At 27.7% G+C, this 23,330-nt stretch overlaps 1 protein-coding gene across 4 annotated transcripts; it reads right to left on the bottom strand.

Moving 5' to 3' along the window:
- Positions 1-141: 141 nt before the first annotated feature.
- On the bottom strand, positions 142-23,178 carry LOC126920450 (V-type proton ATPase 116 kDa subunit a 1). 4 transcript variants are annotated; one of them, XM_050730815.1, is made up of 11 exons: positions 22,802-23,178; positions 20,398-20,703; positions 13,121-13,233; positions 3,492-3,618; positions 3,213-3,389; positions 2,635-2,847; positions 1,789-2,557; positions 1,481-1,713; positions 1,168-1,384; positions 915-1,086; positions 142-770 (listed from the first exon to the last, which is right to left on the bottom strand). In XM_050730815.1, exons 1-11 carry the CDS (start codon positions 22,916-22,918, stop codon positions 668-670), a joined length of 2,547 nt encoding a protein of 848 aa, XP_050586772.1. In that variant the 5' UTR covers positions 22,919-23,178; the 3' UTR covers positions 142-667. The 4 variants fall into 4 exon arrangements, with proteins under 4 accessions (XP_050586772.1, XP_050586774.1, XP_050586775.1 ...); XM_050730817.1 differs by having other exon boundaries at positions 13,121-13,206; XM_050730818.1 differs by lacking the exon at positions 13,121-13,233 and adding an exon at positions 12,061-12,113.
- Positions 23,179-23,330: the final 152 nt, after the last annotated feature.

Below are 23,330 nucleotides of genomic sequence, written 5' to 3'. Positions count from 1 at the left end.
AAGAAATCTGCTGATAATAGCAGCTGTGTCAATACATATACAGACATTTCGTTATGTTATACATCTATGTATACGCGTATGTGTATTGTAATGTATTTACAAAGTACTGAAAATATTATTTGAATAAACTAAATACAAAGCTTTTATAGTGTTCATTTTTTATTACGTAACAGATAGGAATGCAATAATAAAATGATATAAGTTACAATTTATGACATATATGTGTACAATTATAATAATGGCTAAATACACGATATGCATATAATTATAGTTGCTTTTTTTACCTCAGATCCAGTTATATCTTATACCATTTATATCTTTGTAAATTCCATAAGCGTCGTCTAGTGAAAGTTTCTTTGAAGAATTATAACATTCCAAGCAATCTTTAATTGTGTAATGAACAAATATGATTAAATATAAATTTAATTATTGTTGCATATAATTGAAATAGTACGTTAAATAAATTTTGAAACATGATTACAGAATAAAAATTATTTAATTTATTTAAACATAATATTAACATGATAACACTTTAGAGACTTGTTAGAATTCTATTGACATGAAAATGTCATAATATTATTACTTTTATGTTTTCTATACTTATGAAGAACAAGTCCACTGATAGTATATGGAGTAAGTGAAACTTTGTATTGCGAAGCAATATACTTTAATCTTCTGTAGTAGATTGGGCTGCATCTAAAATAATTTCAAACGAAAATGGTTGGAAGCCATATCCTTGTCCAGCATAAAATTTGCTTTGAAATTCGACCCTATAATAAAGTATGAAATTTTTAGTCAGAAAAACATGTATTTTATTTAAAAAGGCAGTTTGTATTCTATATTATCCTTAAAGTATAATATAGTATAGTAACATAGAAATTTCTTAAATATAACGATCATTTTTTTCAACATACCAATGAAGTCGAAGTGTATGTAAGAAAGCTGATAAGCCTTCCATAAGAACTAGAATGCCGACAGTTAAAACAGCCCAAAATGCAAATACAGCCCATAAAATGATACCTCCTGACCAACCTTCTTGAGTTAATCCATTTCTCATTACCATGTTCCACAATACCTCTGATAATTCTATATATAATCAATAAATGTCTAGTAAAATATATCTGCTATAAATTATGGAACAATAAACGTATTAATTTTTAAACTTACGTGCATGGGCAAGAGATAAGGCCCATAAACGAAGATAGGATGCTGTGTGAGATACACTACCAAGAACGTATTCAATGGTATGAATACCCTGATGAATAAATACTTCACTCATATCCTCCTCTTCTTCTTTGTGACCTCCTTGAGGAATTCCACTTACTGGTTGTATAGCATCAACAGCACCTTCTATGTCACCATTTTCTGTACCGTGATTGTTTAACTAATATATAAAGAAGGGAGAACAAAAGAAAAGTTTATCTATATGTATTATACAAGACACGAATTTAAAATACTTATGATGAATTTGAAATGTAACCTGATAATGTTGTTTCTTTCTATTATACATCATTGAAACAGGTTTTGCCAATAACATCCATGGAATGCAAAGAACAGCTACTACAACGAGGAACGATTGGAATCCATTTTGCCCGCTGTACATCCAGGGGCTACATTCTTTGGCTGGTGCAGTACCAGGCTTGAATAATACCATGTTAATAAATGTAATTAATACTGATGGTGCACAGAAAGGTCCATGTGCTGGATCTGTGTCTAAAAATAATAATAAGTATCATAATATAATAATATTATAGTATATGTTTGTATTACATATAACATATTACTTACTATCGCTATTAGGACCATAGCTAATCCATTTAATAAACATAAGCAATACCATGTAAAGGAAAAGAAATACTAGGAAAATAATCTGAGGGACAAATTCACAAACTATGCTCAGCTGTCTCCTGAAATACATATGGTTCCATAGACCAATTATCACACCAAACAACATATGTATGACTCCAAAAATGATAGATATTTTCATTTTGTATGAATTTAGAAAAATAATTTTATTCTCTGCTAATTGCCACACAGGATCCATTCCTAGAGGATATGGAATTTGTAAATATTGTTCCGTATCACTAGGATTTAATTGCAACTCCTTATTTGTGACTATCGTTGAGATATTATAATTGATTCTCCAATATGACCCAAAGATATTTAATGATTTAGAAAATATGTCATTGTATATAAGTCCAGTATACATTGAAAATAAGCCCATTAGAAAAATGATATATCGGCCACCAAAGAAGATATTCCAAATTTCATTATCAGATTTCTTTGCAGCCAATGGTTTTTCTTTTAATACCATCCATCCACCAAAGAGAAACATAATTAAGCCATGCCCAGTATCACCAAACATAACAGCAAATAAGAATGGAAATGTTATAATAGTATAAGGAGATGGATTCATTTCTCTGTAAGAAGCTACTCCATATGCATCTACCAGAGCTTGGAAACCTTTGGTAAATTTATTGGTCCGATTATAAGTAGGCGGATCTTCAAACGTTGCCATACGATTTAAAATCGGTGGTACAGAACTCCCACTTCGTTCCTAAAATATATATTTCTATGAAATTTTCAGTTAAAAATGACAATATGACATTATTTAAAAAATATATAAATAATTACAGTTCCACGACGCAATGCTAATTGTATTGTTTCAATGTCTAGTACAGGAACCCAACATTCAGCGATTAGACACTTTTGCGTAACATCCAAATTAAATAAATTTAAAGTATGATAGATTGCTTTGATTTTGCGAACTTTCACAAACCAATTTTTAATATTTTTTGCAGCGGCTACTAGGACACGATGTCGATGATCTTGAGTTTGTCCAAGAACCTATATCGAATTATAGTAGAGAGAGATATGATTAATTTTCATAACACAAATATAAATTAATATATATATATATATAGTATTCTGATTATTCCGCATAATTTCAGAAATATCTTCATATGTATCACCAAATGTGAGATGATAAGTAAATAGAATGTTTAATAAAAATGAAAGGAGAATTGTAGAGTAACAATATAGCGTAAAATTTCGCTCTAATTAAAATTGTATAATTGTATAGAAGTCTATATAGAGAATACATTGATCATCTATTGTAATCAAGATAAACAGCGAGATCATAAACAATGTTTTCACAAATATCGCGCTAATTCTGGCATATTTTTATTATTAAAAAAAAGGAAGTAACTGACTGTATTTAAATCTTCAATTCGAGTCATAACTCCCATAGCCATCTCACGACGATCAGCGGGTGCTTCGGGACAAGGATATAAAGTAGCTCTAAATCCTTCGCAAATCTTTTTAACTCGAGTTTTCAATTGATCTCCTTGGAAGAATATGATGAATACAGACTTAAAAACTTGATCTCCCTAAAAAAGCATAACAATATATTTTTTTAAATACATTTTTACATTTACTAAAAAATCTTTAAAAACGATCGATATCATAAGGACGTAGAGGAGAAGACCTACCGTTGAAGGATCTTCCAGAGGGGTTTCAATCTCTGCTTGACGCAGAAATACATTACCACGGCATGCTCGCCAGAGCATACGTTCAAATGCTGGAATACGTTCTCGTAGGATAACTCCTGCCACGAATCTATTTAAAGAATAATTTTAGTAAGATACGCGTATCACGGAAAAATTGTAAATGAATGAAAATAAAGACATGATACCATTAATTATACATATACACTATACACGTATGTTTGTGCGTATGTATAAATATTTTAAAACACCTTAAATTTAACATGAACGTAATAATAATGTACATCAACGATTTACATTGAAAATCGTTTGTATATGCATATATCGTATGCCGCCATATATCGCTCAAGTTATATGAGTTTCCAAGGTTAATATACTACGTTATAGATATTATACTTTCAACCTGTATCGTTTATATATTTTTATATCTTAAATTCATTAATTGTTACTTAACCTTATTATTGTTGAAGAATGATGATCTTTGTAGCCATGGTTCTTTTTAGTCATAAACGTTGCTTGATTCATCATATATGAATATATCATAATTTTCAAGTACAATAAAATTCAATAAACGCATTATGTATACATGTATATATAATGTTAATAAAAATAACAACAAAAATGATGATGATAGTGATAATAATGTCATCATGATGAAGGAATGACGATAATAATGGGAATGATTGTAATAAGAATGATAGCAACAACAATAGTAGCATATGTTCAATGAAAACGTACTAAACGAATGGCTCATAATCTTATCCAATGTTGTATGTGCTTAAAATTTCAAAATAAAGAAGTTTGGTGCATCCAAATGAAAAGTGATAACCACGGACAATATTCGAAAAGAAAGAAAGAATATGTCTTATAGCGGTGACTTTTAGTAAGCGTTTATTATAATATTATTGAATAAATTAGGATTAGTTTGCATATTAAGTTTTAATATGATCATTTAAACTTTAATCTAATTAGACGTGTGTATATACTGTTGAAATAAAACAACATGCATATGATTGAAATGATAAAATTGAATACTACATTATGGGAGTATAGAAAGTGTGTTTTGTTAAAAAAAGGGACAGAAATCTATTATAGTAAAGAAAGTTGTTTTATTTCGAGAAGTATAAAACAATAGAATGTAGAATACTTCACATGCAAAAACTATTTTTTAGTGGTATCGTGTTAAAGAAAAATAGTAAGTTTTATGTATAAGCTCTATGGATGATTCTTATTTGTAGATGGCTGAAAGTCTTTTTACAAGTATTGATAAAATGCATAAAATTTTATATGTAAAATATTAGGAGTGTATATGTTTTTATTCTCCGATCAAACTCAAATATTTAAAAAATTATTTGATGGGTTAAAACAATTCTAAAGAATAAAATGAAAAAGATTTCGGTATAAAAAATGACTTATCCTGTAAACATATAAACACACATGTATAAAAATTACAGTGTGCAAGTTTATTTGATTCATCACGTGAAAATCGATTTATTTTTCAACGATCATCTGTTTTGTACTTCAATTCATATTTTTCAATATTATTTTATGGTTGCTTTTTTGTATCAACAATTATATTATATACTTTGCAAATGTACGATGAAAAAAAGAAATAAGATACTTTGGATCATAATCATGTTGAATTTACGTAAACAGTGTATATGCATATTGCAGAACTCGTCTACACACACACACATAAAAAGACACTCAAACCATCATAAAGTTGTTAAAGTTATAGTAAAAATTCCTTGAAAGCTATAAAATCATTATTAACAAATGTTTCTATAATTCTTACGATTTTGCAGAAACTGGAAATGCTGACCATAATTATTTTGTATATGCATGAGCAAAATTGACCAAATTACATTTGCCTATTACAGAAAATGTCCCATTTGCACAATTAAATATTCCTGTTACTCGTCAAGTCGCTATAACATATCTAAATTTATTGGCTATTTAAAAATGTTTAATGTGGCTAAAACAATCTGAACTTTTAATAAGCATCTTCTATATAATTTTACTCTCATTTCTTTGATGTTATTGGTAAGCAATTTTCTTTTCACGACTTCAAAAGTAACAAAAACATTTACGATATTATGTTTAAGTTGTTTAGGTTGCGACATACAGGATGATCCGGGCAGGTAGGAATTCTATGTATAAAAATGACTCGAAAGTAAAAAATACAGAAGTTTTTTTATATATAGTTTGCTACTCTTCGAGGAATGACAATCTTGATAGCGAATTTAATTATTCAAAATACAGTGTAAATCCTCTGCAGTTTTGAAAAAGTTTATGTACAGAATTGTTAAAAAATTTGCAATTACTGTTTATTATGATATTTTCAATCATTGTGGTTCACGTTCGATGAATCGAATGTGAGTTCAAGAAAACATTTTATTCCATATTTTCGGTTTATTCATCGTTTGCATACCACCCACCCTGACTTCATCCTGCACACCTTATACGGATCAAACAGCCGTTTAAAATTTGCTAGATACAATTGGAAACTCTGTGATAAAAACGGTGCTAGATATAAAAGTTTCTAAAAATGATAAAATTATTAATATAATCGTACTGAATGAATTTAGAAGGATATAATAACGATATGGGAAGGATTTACTAGTAGGAGTACGTACCCCAGTTGGACAGGACCAAGGGCAGTCTGGCGGGCGATATTATCATCACTAATCAATGCACGTGTCATGGACTCGGTAGGATTCAAGCCTGCGTGCTCTTGCTGACGACACAACAGACAAGACACAACCACATTAGCACACTAGACATCACTATAATGCTCCAACGCCATATTGTTGTTGCGTAAGTTCCCTTACGTTTTACACACGCAGGAATAAGATTAAAGATATCTTTAATGGCTCGTATTTTAGGAAATTTACTGGTTCCAATTTTGCAGAAATAGAAAAGGAATTGTTTTGAAGCAGCAATAGGCACTAATATTTCTTACAATTAGTAAGCGATAGATCGAATGTGTTCAGTTTTAGACAATATAATTTCTTTCACCACGCGATACATTTTTTAATAATAATGTTACGCTTCAAATGAATATCATATTGATCATATTATATAAATCATTATCATATCATATCATATATTACATCAATATTTCCGAGCCTATTCCCCTTGTATAAGGAATAAAGTAACATAATTGTTAAAGAGTATAACGACCGATTTTTAGCATAATATACATTCTACTTAGTAGTGTACTTTAGTAGTGTATTCTACCATAAAGATTAATTTCAATTTCTTTGTCTGTAGTGGTGGGTACCAGTAAATTGCGAGATATGTATAGTAACTGCTTCTATAATAAGACCAGAGGAAGTATTTTTAAGGTTACAAAGATATCTTAAATCGGTTATATTTTCAACTAAATATGAATTACTATACAGTGTTACATTATATATTGAAGCTGTTAATATCAATTATGCTAAATATCAATTATTAATTCACCATCAATACAAAATGACCTCGTTAATTCAACGCAGTCGTATCATTAAACCGCGAGACATCAAATAAATAGAAAAGCAAATATTTATGATAATAGTGCGCTTGAGATAATAAATAATATTTTATTGCTTTTCTATTGTCACAATGAGGTATTCAATTGTGTAAATGTAAATTGTTGTCTTCAATGGCACTATGTCAAATTAGGTAGTAAACTATTCTTACGTGTATTTATTAGATGATTTTTATTTATTAGAATTTTACGACACTTGTGGGAAATGTGAAGAGAAAAAAAAAATAAAGTTAATTCTCATGAAATCTGAAAACGTTTTTGTAAATAAATTACTCTTCCTATACCATTCTGAGCTCTGAAAAGGTCCTGCTTCTCTTTTTCTAGAATAATCGTCAATATCGAGTAAAAGGGAATTTATTGTTTATTTAATTGTAATTGTTACTCCCTGAATACATATATTAATGGATCATGCGTCCATATATTTCTTTTTTTAGACCTGTATAGTAACTTGAAAGAAAAAAAATGTTGTTTATGATGGTGACGAAATGTAATCTTATTTATATAAATCTTGTTTATGGCCTAAGGACTAGTGGAATTTCAAGTGATAATCACTAATTTCCAACTTTTACTTCAATGAAAAATGTTTGGATTAATATTATGCTAAAAAGGTTTCGTAACCTCAAGAGTGAATATCATTTTTATTGAGAAATCATTTTATATCCAAATTTCATAAAAATTAGCGATTATCACTTTGCGATGGTACTCTGTAAGAAACATCATATGTATTTACTTATGACGTAACGTAGGTAGTACGAATTCGAAAATCCATTCGAATTAATTTTAAGAACAGTTGGTTCAATATTGAATTAACCAGGTCGTAGGGCGAATATACGAAGAAAGAGAAAAGAAAAGAAGAAAGGGAAAGACAACCAAAAATAAAAAAAGAAGAAATACAAAAATATCATGTACACAACGATTCTTATTCAATAAATAATTTGAAAATAATTTCGGTTATGTAGTTATATCATTCAAAGTTCAAGTAATATTAGATTGTAACTAAATATATTTAGAAGGTTTCTAGAAATCGGCCACAATGCCAATTTAATTCATTTAGGCGTGATAAAATATACATACATCTTACATTTATACACGTCAACACTTTTATTTAGAAACGTATTTATTTTTAGAAATCATTGTTCTCGTTTATTTTAATCTTTCTTTAAACTCTAAAACTCATATTTTGGTTACCCTTCGATATATTCTTCGAAATAAGTTAATCATGAAGTGGGTATCAAAAATCAAAATGAGTCGTCTTATATATACACTATTTTTGTTTCATAGTTTCCTTTGTAGTTATGATTTTCATTTAGCAAATTCAGATATAAAATTGAACAGAAAGTTTTATAACCTACGGTGCAAGTAATACAATAGCATAAATACAGTGATCTGCCTGTTTTGGTTGGATAAAGAAAGGTTTTTGTTACCTGTTAAATGCTGTTAGATTAGGTTTCGTGGAATAAACAATAATCATAAGAATCAATACATATCATGCAAAACAAACATATCAGAAGCTTACTACTTACCAGTTTACCCCTTCCCGACATATATACATATAATATACGATAAGCGAATATATATATACAGTAGTATCGTCCATAACTGATCAGACGCTTTGTAGATCGAGGGATAAGGATGAATTTATGAAACAAAATGATTCAAGTTATGAAATGAAATTAATTCCAATTATTTATGATATAGGAAATGTAAATTGGCTATTTTAATTAATGTTTTATTTGGAACTACTTCTTTTTGGAATCCACAAAGCCAAACTTACTGTCATTTATATATGCATTTATATACGAGAATACATAAATAGTCGTTTAAATAAACTAAATCGATTTGCAATTACACGAATTCTATTCTTAGTGTTGTACGCTTTTGGCTGAAATAATTGCTTGAATAACGAAACTACAGAATTTGCTGATCTTTTCATCCTTAACATTCAACCACAATGCATTATTATATATTGTTATTACACTGTCCGGTTAATAAAAGCCTTTTGTAGCATTTCGAATTCAAAACTTGGTTTAAATATAATTGTATGTATTTAACGTGCCGTACGAGCTTTAAAATAATAAGCTTCATATCATTTACATTTTATATAATTTGTTTACTATTTAGATCTTACTATTTTAGATTTCTAAAATATATGAAAGACGAATATTAAAGGGATACGAGTTGTAAATTCAATCACATACCAAAAAGTGTGCGACAGTATGAGCTTTGTGTCTAAATATAGAAGGACAAGCAAAGTGAGATTTCACTTTTAGAGCCATGTATGTGCCTATATACGAAGTACATATTATATGTCAGACATGGCAATGTAGCAGTTCTGTGGTGGGGCAATCTGTAAGCGTAAAAACTACAACTACGATAGAATAATAAACATCAGACGTATTTCTAGAAGCTTAATATTACTAAAATAAGAAACTCATAACAAAGCTGTATCTAGAGGCGAGGAACTAAATAAGTTAAAAGTTACCAAACATTATACACAAAAAGTGCTTTTTCGTTATTACAAAATCTTGTTGAAGCATATAAACAATGGCCAAACATATTTTGGCCATTTGTAAATTTATAAATATTTGGCCAAATATTTGATGACTATTTGTGTTCACGAAAATTTTAAATAAAGCTATAACTTTCCCACCACGACATTGCAGCGTAAGTTGCCTTTGCTTGAGTATCTATACTCTGGCTCTTCACCGTAAGTCTTATTAAAAGATATAGAGAATATAGAACGGATCTACTAATTATTAATATCAACTTTAAACATTTTTTTCGATCTTCGTAAAATATTAAAAATACAGAATTGACTTTAGTATTGAAAATTATGAATAGCAACTAAACGTTTATTTTAAAATACTTCACGGTTCCACCTATGATATTATAAAACCATTGCTGTTACATAGTCATTAATATTTACTTGAAATTACATGAGTATTTTCAACGAACAGATTAATCTATTTAATACAGTTTAAATATCAATTTCAAACTGAGCATATCTGAAATCACGAAGTATAAATATTTGAATTTGTACCACTTGAATTTACGACTCACCTTAAATTATTGCCAACAACAATAGCTGTAATCGATTGGGATGTTTAAATAACGGTGCTGCAAGCCAGACTCAAAGTTAAGAGTCTCGTATTTTTAAATCGAATTCTCAAACGAGAAACCATCAAGGTTCTTTTTTTGATATTTGTGTAGGCGCGTAAGCGCACGCATCTATACATACCCATGGCCACACTATCATCATTACTGTTATTCACGTTGAAGCTAAATAAATAATGAATGAACGGACTCACATATATTATTTCAGTATTGTTATCGTTACCAGAATATTCGATACAGTTTGAATGTGTTTTAACCAACTTTTAAATACATATGTTACATGTGAATAACGTCAAACTGTATCAACTGTTATATAGTGTACTTTTTAACTTAACTTGTTTCAGTAACAATTTAACACACATCTTAGAATTAGGGACTTTGATAAATAAGTGAATGTTATGTAATTAAGCAAACAGTCGCATTTGTCTTTAAAGAGCATTTAAAGTCGCCAAAGCAATAATCTTTATAATTTTCTCTCATTTCTACGCAGTGCAAATAAACAATTCTTACTAATTGGGATAATAGATTACAAAAAGTAACTTTGTAAAAACTAATAGTATAATGTATAGAGAAAAGAAAAGCTTCTAAACGTAAAACTTGAAGTACATATTCAAATAAAAATTAAGTAAAAATTGTACAGCTATGTCTTATTCAATTGTCATGTTATATGAGCTCAGTCAGCCTAAAAGTTAATTTCGAATATTAAAAATGAAATTACCACGATTCTGTTCTCTATTTGTTTTATTGACCTACGATAAAAAGATTTTAAGATTCAAAATTTGCTACGAATTCCTTGTTTAAATCGGACCTGAATGTTTTAATATTAAAGGAGCGTTGCTGCTTATTTTTTCACTTTATTGTATGTACGCAACCGTAAAAATAAGGCAATTTCACATTTCGATGCTTGAAAAAAATAATTCGCTGTGCACTTATCTATAAAAATAATATTAAATAAAGTCGATAAATACATTTCGTTGCTTTTTATCTTTCCTTTGATTACCAGTTAAAAGAATGAAATCTTATACAGAATTAGTCTTAAATAAATCGATATCAAATATCACCGATTAAACATAAGTCTTCGTATTAGATATTCTGGCTATACATTTAGCAGAAGCAATACTTTTTGCAGAGTTTAAACGATGTTAGTATTATTAATGACATAGTATATACATGTGCAGATGTATTTACAATTTTACATATAGTGTATTTCAATTTGTGCAAGATTTAAATTAAAATTACTTAACATGTACATATATAACTAAATGAATGTATCGTAATATATATACACACACACATATATATATATTTTTTATTATTTAATATCTGTATATATATATACTACACACATACTAAACATATATATAAACAGGATGATTTTATCGAACGATAACCGGATCAGGTCATGACTTTATTTTAAGAGAAAATTAATAAAAATGTTATAAGGTCAAAAAATTAACATTGAATATTTCTGAAAATAATACTGATTTGTCTGTTCTGTCATACTAGATCATTCAAACTTTCATTTCTATTTTATTTCCATCTTAGATTGATTCAAATTTTAATATGCAACACCATATAACTCTTTATTTCTTAGTTTATAATTAATAAATTAATTGTTATCGTAACACTTTAACATAAATCAATACATTTTTTTTTCAAGCAACGAATAAATGCTCCTATATTAACAAGCACGTGAATATTGCCACTGATAATAAATTTTTATATGTATTTTCTTAAGCTAATAGTGCTTTTAATTGTGGTCTCTATAAGACTTATTGTTAGCAAATGTTTCAGCGACTGTAATATTAGTGCTCTTTCTGAGCTAAAGGATTTTAGGTAACTACAGACAAAAAAAAACACTGAGCAAAACAGATTTGCAAATGCAAATAACGGTTGATAACAGCTTGCCTGAGGGGATTCCTATAGTGTGATCCTATGGTGTCTGCCGTAGTATACAGGTGCTGTAACCACAGAACACACTGACGCATCATGCCTTCTACTTAAATCTAGATTTATATATAGCCTAATAGCACAGACAACATTGATGAAAAGCTCTGCAATATTTGCAGATTATGGATTAATAAATTCTAATTCGATTAAAATATATGTACAAATGTGTCCATAGATTTAATAATTCATTTGTAGCGGTCACTATTCGTTTTATATTCCAAAAACTCAAAAATAAATAAAAAAATTCAGTAGGAGTTTTAAATCACAGGTAAATCTATAGAACATTTATGTCGTACTAATATGATTTTTAGTCACTGGTGTCTCAAATGTAGAACGCAAGGATTTCTTTCCAAATTTCAAATTAAAGATTATGTTTCTTCCACAATGATTATTGCATTTAATTATTGGAGTGATTTAGGTGGCCAACATATAGTATTTATAGTATAATTCATTAATTTATTACGAGTTGATATACTGCAATATTATTATTCGTCTAAGAAGAAACGATTTAAAGTTGTTCATGATTTTTAAGTTACCCTAACTACTTTAATATCTCCGTTACTTGCATTTACATGAATAGTTCTCAGAAAAGTCAGTATTACAATCAATGAATTCTTACTTAAAGTAACTTGTATTCATGTGCACAACATCCTCAGTATTATTTATATGCCTCCAAGCTAATAAGACAGTAGAAGAATGATTATTATATGATTATTATAAAGTAACTTTAAAAAATAACAAATTAAAAAAAAAGAAAGATTTACAAACATGAAAATTAAAAAAAGCAAAATATTTTGAGAGAAACGTATTATTACAAAATTATTAAAAAAGAGGAAGTTTATAGATACATAAAAAGTGACAGAGATATTAACGAAAATATTAAAAAACAAATAAAACTCTCTGTATACAATTTTATTTGCACTATAAATCATAATGTATTTGTACTTAGTATTTGCTATGCGAAATTTTGCGAATCATCACGCTCTACATTGTTCGAATTTACACCACATTTAATTACCCGAGCTTGAGAGCCTGGCCGCCAGCGCGGAGGCCCTCTTCACCCAAGAGAGTGACTTGTTCTTCCTCACGGCTGGGGTCTGCCATCTGCGACACGACACCTCCATGCTCAGCCTGGCAACAGACACATGTCACCTCTCTTTTGCCCTATCTCCCGTTATTTCTTTTTATTTTCCTTTTTAACTATTTGTTAACATACTTATTCAATTCACCATTCTGTACACGGATGGCGGTTCTCAATTTTTTTTAATAGGATAAAAATTGGGATGCTCCAATATGATCGATAATTAAAAATTTATAAAAGAAAATTAAGTATATAAAATAATTCGTACTTCTTGTATATATTATATATAATACAGGATGTCAAAAAAATTGAACTCATCGCTATGATGAATAGTATTTGCTAAAATGTGTAAAAAAGTTTGTTACTTTGTGTGTCAAAAATAATCTCTTTAGAACCATATGTCATGGTAGTATTAATTTTTACTTGACCAAATGATATGGTATAATTAGAATTAAGAATTTTCATCTGTATTATTATTTTTGTAATTATTTTTTTATTTTTACTGTCTAAGAAAAATAATAATTAATCGATGTTGATGAAGCAATTTTACTGAATCATAGCAAATAGAAAATGTTCAACAGTATACTTGAAATCAATCAAGAACATCTCCTTAATCTCCTTAAAAAAATTGCGAACTATATACTCAAAATATGTATTCTATGTAAATCATTCTAATAAATAAATTTAAATATAGTTTAGTGGCACATGTCATAATTTATCATTTCAGTAAACATATTTATAATTACACCTCTGAAAGTATGTCTTATTATACATATTAAAATAATAAAATCAAAGTAAAATAATAAAGATGATGATCGTAAGATATTTTAAATGAGTACTTTTATTCAGTTAACATCGATATCAAATGACTGCCAATATGTAATAACGAAAATACGAAACCTACAAGAATTAAAATCTAACATTGTACTAACAATAAAGTATTTTTATGACCTCTGCGATAGCATTTCTAGAAATACTGCAAGAATATATGATGGAAAATACCAAACAGCATCAACAACTAATATAAACATTCTCTTATAAAATGGAGATTAAGGTTACACAATACGCGTTCATAAACTCTAAAAATAATAAGATGTAAACCCCATGGCATGGTAAATACCGAAAAAATTCAACATACATTACTTTCATAAGTATTAGGACACCGTTGATCTTATTAAAGAACATAATTAAGCCACATTTTCACGATTAATTGGTCAGAACTTTGTATTCGTGCGACATAGCAATTCAAAACACAACAGGATATTTATTGTAAAAAAAAAAATTATTTCTAAGTGTTACGGTGTTACGACAAAATAGGAAACTCTGAAAAGTCTATCGAAAATCTGAATCTAATTTATTAAATAATTAATATCTATTGCTGTCAAATTATATATTGCAACAAATAAAAATAATTACAATAGAATATCTAGTAATACGAAGGTTGAAATATCTATGTACATGGACAAGAAAACTATCTAATTTTACAAATAGTTGATTTTTAACCAAAATATTGAATATATGGATTTCTTATAATCAATGATTCCAAATGGAATGATAATAAATACTTAAAAATGTTTATAATTCCCTAATGACTTTTCCAGAGATGTCCTAACACGTATGAACAAAAATATATGTTCAACCTCTGGCAAACTTTTAAATCACACAAATTTTAGATTTATATTACATGCAACAAAAGATGACATAAAACGCAAACAATTCTGCCAATTTTCCCTAAATGATAAAAGAATTTCATCAGAAATTTTAAGGACGAACGAATGTACACATTAATTTTCATAGAAAATGATGGAATGCTTAACCCTTTCGCTACGACTCGTTGTGTCGAAAAACATATTCTACTTATATAGCCTATTGAACTTATGTCTGTACGGAACGTGTAATGTCTGTATAAGACACATATTGTACTGATCTTCGTACAGGATGTATATTCTACAGATGGCTGTATGAAACGCATACTATTAACGCATACACATACTCCGTTTAAAAGAATTACTCTGATAGCAATTTTGTTGATTTATATATTAAATTATCTAATTAACAATGTTACAGATGTAATATTTTTTATACCTTTTTTACATATTTTATATTTTTATATAAATAATCTTGAATATTTCTTCACGATTTACTGAAAATTATTTTAGCAAACACGAACATTGTGTTCATAATAGTGAAAGGGTTAATTGACCTAATGAAAATACGCAATACAATATACAAAATCCACATACACAAAGGAAATATAAATCATTATATAAGATTTAGTAATAACGAGTAAAGTGATATTTTAATATTGTTACTTAATCTGTATCTTTATAATGATAACATCTTTTAAATTTACGTTATTAATATATTTAATATTTTAATAATTTAATTAATATCAATAAGTGATAATGTTTATCCATTAATTTGATTGAATTTAGAATACTGCCAGTACGATGCTGAGCATAATGAACGAGATGTTGCACAATACCTCAAATACCATTTAATTCTATAAAATACATAAACGATCATAAATCATAATATGCACGAAAACAATAAATGAAATATATATGAAATCTTTACAATGTACTAAAATAATATTGAGACATCTTTAACAGTAGTAGCTGTTACTTTAAATCATCTTAATTATTTTATGCACAAAATGACAGGAGGTATAAGTATACATCTCTATTTGAAAAGAACAATATAATTATATTTTGCACATGCGATATTGCATGTGTAAAATGTATTTTCTATAGAAAAGTATATCTTTCTAAATCTTTTGCAATTAAGAAGAAACTGCTTTCCATTATATCGTTTCCCCAATATTTAATCCATTTAATGCATTGTTTGGATAACAACAAAGGTTGCTAAAAATTATATACATATATATGTCGATTTTAAATATAAAATACATTATTCGTACATCCGTCGTTACATTATTGAAATTATTTATTATTTGAATGAGCTTATTAATGTTTAAAAATATTTAAGTAATCTGAAGGACAGAGATTGAATATAATAATTTTCAACCATAAATAACAATAAGAAATATTTTAATACATATGTACTGTTTAACTGCACCTCGTTTAATTTTTCTGTAAAATTTGTGTTTCAACATTCTGTGATGAAAAAGAAGATATTTTAGCAAAATTATACAGGTTTACCTTCTTTTTCCATTAGGAAATTTTTGCCTATAAAATTTTTTCACATGCACATTTCAAATTGACACTCTGTATATACATGTAATATTTACAATATTTCACATGCTTCATGCAAAAAGATTATTAGATAAGGATATTATTTTGGACTTTTTAAATATAATAAATTGTCATTCTTTAGTTACCCATATGCATGCTAGTTTGTAATGTTCAACATTCCAAGCACCAAGTTGATACCATCTATTAAAAGTTGGAAACCTACAATATAATGCTACATAAAGATTCACTTATATCGTCAAATTCTGACCAAAAATTAATATACATTATTAAACTATTTATTGTATGTACAAGTGGAGGATTGCTATTACAGAAACAGAATATTATTTGTTGATAAAATGTAATTGTACTTTCAATTATACAATATATTTTGTACATACAAAACAGGTCTAATAAATATAAAATTAATATTTTTTGTAATTGAATTTTTTCTACGTTTTAAATGATATATATAATAAAATTGCTATGAATATATGGACTATGGGATATATTTTGTATTAAGTTTTAAAATTAATGAAACCGATTACAATATAAGTCATTACACATAAAGAAAATAACAAATTACAAATTTAATAGTTAGAGTTAGCTATATCATAAATTATATCATACAGATAATTGCAATAAAAAGTATTTTTTAAATTAATAATTTATATTAAAATTCTATGTTAATTTCATTAAAAATGATTAATTACCCTATTAAGATATACAGTTCCTCTGAGAAAGATTATCTCCTTTAAGGAGATTTGTAGGTAAACTGGATTAATTCACAAATACATTATTTTCTAGTAATACATTTACAATGTATTAGAAGTTTTACTAGCAATTATATGGAATTTTACAATTTCTCTTGTGCCTGTGTAAACCATTTGTTTCACAGTACATCACATAATGTTACTAATGCTAAACATTGATGTATTTGACAGCTTCTTATCAATACATTACTATATTACTGAAAAATTCGTTCATTTTGGTTTGCTTGCTCTACTAAAACCTCCTTAAAGAAGCAATCAACATACTTCAGGGGCATCCTGCATATATATAGATATATACACACACACATAAAATAAGGCGTCTTAATTTTAAAACTTATAAGAATAAGAATCCCGGGAACTTCAGAAATTTCGTGCCGACTCGACATGTTTTTAATGAATGTTATGTAACCAACCATAAACGTTTAACAAAACAATTAATGATAAAATATGTTGGAAATTCGTAAATTTCTTATGAAAATAATAGGAATATAAAGGACCAGGGAGATAGGGCTTATACGGTGACCTGTGTCCTTTGCAATTCTGCAATTTGGTTAGTTGGCAACACTAACACATTAATAGTCCTAAAATCACTCAATAGTACCATTAGTAATACAAAACAAAAACAGCTTCATGTCCATAGCATTAGAATTTCATTTTTATGATTATTATTTTGTATTTGGTAAAACAATCTTGTTTCCGTTATACAAAATTGCGAAGCAATTACGACAGATGATATTGATGTCAAACACAAATTACGCAACCTTCGTTATCATGCACTTTAATCCATTGCATACATTAAAGAACCGTTCATTTAATGAGTTCTCTAATTTTGTTCTTACATTTGTACCCATAAAACTTTTTAGCAAAAATTACCATGAAAGCATTTGTTTATATGGATATTTATCTAAGGAAGTTTATCTATGGTCCAATACTAGTAGCAAGTTAAACATCAATTTGTATTATAGATCAAACTTTATAAATAATTATTCAAAATACTGAGTAGTAAAATAAATGGTAGGCTATTAAACGAATAACCATTTACCGTTTTTCTTAATCAAAGCATTGTCATCGCACGCGCGGTATATATAAGCGAAATTTATATAACATTTATATATTATTTATTGTAGTAATGCGTAATCACGTATTATGCTTGATCACAGAGTTATTTATACCAGTTGAAGCATTACATTTATGTGAACTAAAATACTAGAAAATTGTATACGTACCAAAAGTACTGCCACTTATTAATATACTAAACGTTTATAAATATTATCTAGACATTATTTAGACAAATTAAATTATATATATATGTATATAACAAAATTTATAAATTATAAAAATTAATAAAAAGGTAGTAGTTTAAGCATCATGATTGTTCATATGGTGTCGAAAGATAAAAGGTGTTTTTTAAATAAATTATCTCATTGCCGGTCTTATATGAAGTGTGTAACTAATTAATGTGTAAGCGTGTGTGTGTATAATATAAAGCTTAATCTTTTATAAATAAATATGCTAATATATGAATTTTAGAATATCGATTTTTAAGAAAATATTCAGTGTCAAGAAGTAAATACATTAAGTGAATTAATATTTTTTTGTGGAAAGAGGCATTTAAAAAACAGCTTAGAATATATATGTTTTAATGACCAGAAGCGTTTTGTAATAAGAAAAAGGACGAAGGATAATTTTTCACATCCTTGACAGAAAAAAAAATTGAGATAATAAAATCTATATACTCGTTGTGTTCATTTTATTCTCATGTATCATTAATGTATCATGTATCTGATGTGTCTTTTTGATAACATCAGTTGTACAGTATAATATGAATTTATATGTGCATAATGTACTGCAAAAAATAGGATATACGAATGTCAGTTTTGATTTAGAAAATAATTTTGATGATTGTCACAGATAACTAGATAAATATTATCTCTTCTTTTTAGAGATAATTTTGTCCAAATTCTTTTTACATAGAACCACACGTCAATGTCCTAATTGAATAGTTAGAATAATTAAAAAAACATTCTTTTAAAAGTAAGATTTGCCCATTTTAACTCTAAGCTATCCCCATTATGAGTTAATTATAAAGGACATTCAATTTCCCTATTTTTCACGATTAATTGTACATCCATACACAGAGTATTATGCAACAAGTGAAAAATATAAAAAAAAAAAAAAACAGTTTTATAGGACACAATAAAGTAAAGATCGGGAACAATAGAATTGCGACTGGAACTTCGTGCTTTAGTTAAAAATATTTAAAAGTTCAGTTAAAAAACGTTGTAAATTCAATAATTCGACAAGGATCCACCATTGACAAGGATATTTAATGAATTACTGAATTTTACATATTTCGTGCCTGAACTTTTAAACATTTACAATTGAAGATTGAAGCTTCAATCGTGAGTTACTTCGTTATTCTTAACCTTCATATTAATTTATCGTATAAAATTACCCATCACATTTTTCTTTCATTCATTATTCAAATCTCTTATAAATATACAAGACGAAGCACTCTACTGCGAACAGTTCGATAACTTCATAAATAATGATTTCAACGGAAATTGGTTCACACGATTGTTACATAATTTAACAGGGAGTGTATGTTCCATTATATGACTTTTTATTATCACTGTAATTTTCAAAATTACAAGAACAAGAATTACAAGAATCCATGTTTATTCAATTGAAATTAAACGCCTTTTTATTACAAGACATGCAGGCAATGCTAAAACAAACTCAATCATGTTGAACGCTTCATTTTCAGACATGTTAAACATTTAATGTTTAACCATAGCAGTGTGTAGTAGAACACAGAATCGTCATGTATTTACAATATCAATTAACATTACTTATATCCTTTATTAAAAGCAATATATTTGATGAAGAATTAAAAGTATGCTTGAAATGTTGTATGTTTAAGTGATTAGAAAGGACTGAATAATGTAGTCATAGAGTCCCCTTCAAATTATGTATCCTCTTGGAATTAAAATTTCCAGAAAAGTTATTATTTACAAAATTATTGAAATAATCCAAACTACGTGCCCCTTTCTGTATATTATTATAATATATATATATATATATATATGTATAGTGAACTTCATAAATAACGATATTTGTTTCACTTATATATTTGTTTCTCGTGCAGGTTAGGAAAAAATGCAATACTATGTAAAATACTTCTTACATATTTAAGATAATTTATAAGCTACGGTGTTTTATGCTTAATTTTTAAAAAAGGCATGCTTACCTCATCGAAGAAAACCTGCGTTTTCCTAAGTATATGCTTTAGTTCAGTCAGTTCCAAGAAATTACGTTTCAGAGTTTCCGCATTCTGATTAACTTCCCGTAATTCATTTTCTAATTTTTCAAACGTTGCTTCGAGATCTATCATTTCCCTGGGTTGCGGAGCTTCTGGATTTTCCCCAGTATCGAGCATTGGTATACCGTCCTTTTTGATTTCTTTTTCCAAGTATCGTAGCTTTCGTTCCATTTCGTCGCAACGACGCACTTCATTAACGAATTTTCGTTGGAAGGCATTGACATCGGGATTGAGCTGCACAAAACATATAATTAAATTAGTATATGAAACTACTCCAAATGTTATTTCGTTAGGCTTAAACTAAATACGTAATTGGTACAAGAAAGTAGTTATAATTTTAGTTGTGTCATAAAAATTAGTAGTTTTTATACTATGTCATCTATGCGATATCTATATATCTAGCTTCGTATGTGTGCATCAAATTTATTTTGACTCAAAAAAAAAATTCGATTGTAATTATGATTTTTCGATCTTTTTAACGTAAAGAATTAGCACACTTAAATTTGTTCCATAACTTCTAGATATCTTGTATATTTCAATAAATTTCTTTTTCATTTAAATTATTAAAAATTTCGTCTAGTAGAATGTAAAAAGTTGTACAATTAATGTCTCTATTTAATTCGAAATAATCCGTTTGGATTTGTATTTGACCTCATTTTAATCTCCTAATCCTATCAATTAAATGATATTATCGAAATAATCATTTTTGTAGCAAGAAATAAAAAAATATAATGATATTGTTGCTTAACGTTACGTAATTTATAGGATGAAATATTAGTCACTACACGATAAATCAACTTTCAAGAATATTCGTAATAATAAAAATAATTAAAGTATATAGAGAGTTACTGTATTTTTTTAGATTATATCACTGTCAATATTTACAAATATTGATATAGATATAGATAGAAATAAGCAGGTAATCTTATAATACTGTACTCTTTAGCTGTAATACTATATTATTTGTATAATTTATAACCCAGTCTTTTATCAGACAAATCTTATTCGAAAACGAAACTTTGTACAAATTTGCATTGATTGTTTTTACTTATTATTCATGTAGAATTATCCGATTTTCTGTTCTTTTTTTAATTATTACCTTTATTTGTTAATTATTAATAACTTATGTTAATTATGTTATATTATATGTAATCAGGTTTATGATTCCAATTACCTTCCACGATTTCCTACTGTATCGATAATTGGTTAATAAAGAAGAATATGTACCATAAGTACTACATATATCATTTATAAGACTTTTCTTTTAATATTGTATTTGTCCACTTTTTATTTATTTTTATTACTGTACTAAACAAAATATGCAAAAGATTCCCACATATAAATTTTATGAAACATTTTATTAATACTTTATCAAATAACAGAAAAAATACGATGCTTACAAAAAAATTATATCTTTGTAATTACAACATACAACCTGAATTTGCTGGATCGGCATACCTATATGAATCTAAATCAGTTATTTTTAATAAGCAATAACCAAATATGCAAATAAATGACAAATTAATTGTATATAATTTTTATTCCTGTATTACAATATAACTATTCCTACTATCTAAAATGTTATTCATGACTGACATGCTTCAGCTCCTTCTTAAGAACTCGACTTTTTACATTCTTTTGTAAAATTTCGCAAAAATATTTTTCTCATAAGAAAAGGAAATAACTTAATTTTTAATTTAATTCTGTTAGAACTTATATATAGACATAGTAACAAAAAAATGAAATACATCCATTTTATTGAAATGAATATATTTTATGCTTTTCAATAAACTTTCTTCAATAACTTGATCTTACACTTTAACATCAATAAATACAATAATATCTCCATTTATATAATTCTTGAAACTCTAAATATGTATATATTCTTGTTTTATAGTCCTAGTCAAAGTCCTATCATGGAAGAGGGAATATTACACTATTGACACAAAGCCACTTAAATCAACTTCCTTTTTTCTTCTAAGAAAAAGTGACATATAAATTCATATATACAATGTATGCAATACACATATACAAATTCTGTGATTTTGATATCAAAATTTGTAGTTCTTTATATTAAGCGGCATGCATTGTAAATGCTATTCTTGGTAACATAATAGTATAATGCTTAAAACATAAAATCTGAAGTCTGGATATTTTCACAAAAGAATTGGAAGAAATAATCTTCTATTACAACAAAATGTTAATTCTTTGCTAAATATCTTATTCAACGTGTATGTTTTCATTGTTCATTAATTTAAGAATTGAACATTTTTCACAGAAGTGGTATACGGAAATCTCAGAAATATAATTAAGGCAGCAATAAAAAACTTACATCTCGAAATTGGACAAGGCCAAGTTCGCCGAGTTCTGAGACACAGGCATAAGCTGCTTCACTTTGTAAAAAGAGTTGACACAAGGTCATCTGCTCGCTTCGAAAAAGCGATCCCATATTTGATTCTAATAGGAGCCGATATTGTTAGGTTAAAATAATTTCGAGCGTTATAGGAAACGAAACTTTTAAGTAAAACCGAAGGGAATAAGATAAATTTACTAAAAAATCACACTGTTACAAACGCGACCGCATCCACTGAACATTTAACAGAACACCAACTTTCGGATTTCGATTACAGAAGTAATCAATAAGGTAGTCACGAGGTAAGGCATAAATCACAAGTTGAAGGTATGTTGTCGTTGCCACTCGCATTTTTAGTTAACGCCCAGAAACTACACTAGCGACAATCCATAGAGTGATGAAATTAGAAAGATAGGAAACCACTGCTTATAACATAAGACTTGTAAAAAATATGCTTATAAAAAATATTAAGTTTAATGAAATTAAATATCGACATATTACCATTATA

The sequence above is a fragment of the Bombus affinis genome, chromosome 9 (genome assembly GCF_024516045.1).
Source record: "Bombus affinis isolate iyBomAffi1 chromosome 9, iyBomAffi1.2, whole genome shotgun sequence".
Lineage (NCBI taxonomy): Eukaryota > Metazoa > Arthropoda > Insecta > Hymenoptera > Apidae > Bombus > Bombus affinis.
Note: the sequence above shows the minus strand (reverse complement) of the source record. Positions and strands in the feature narration are given on the sequence as shown.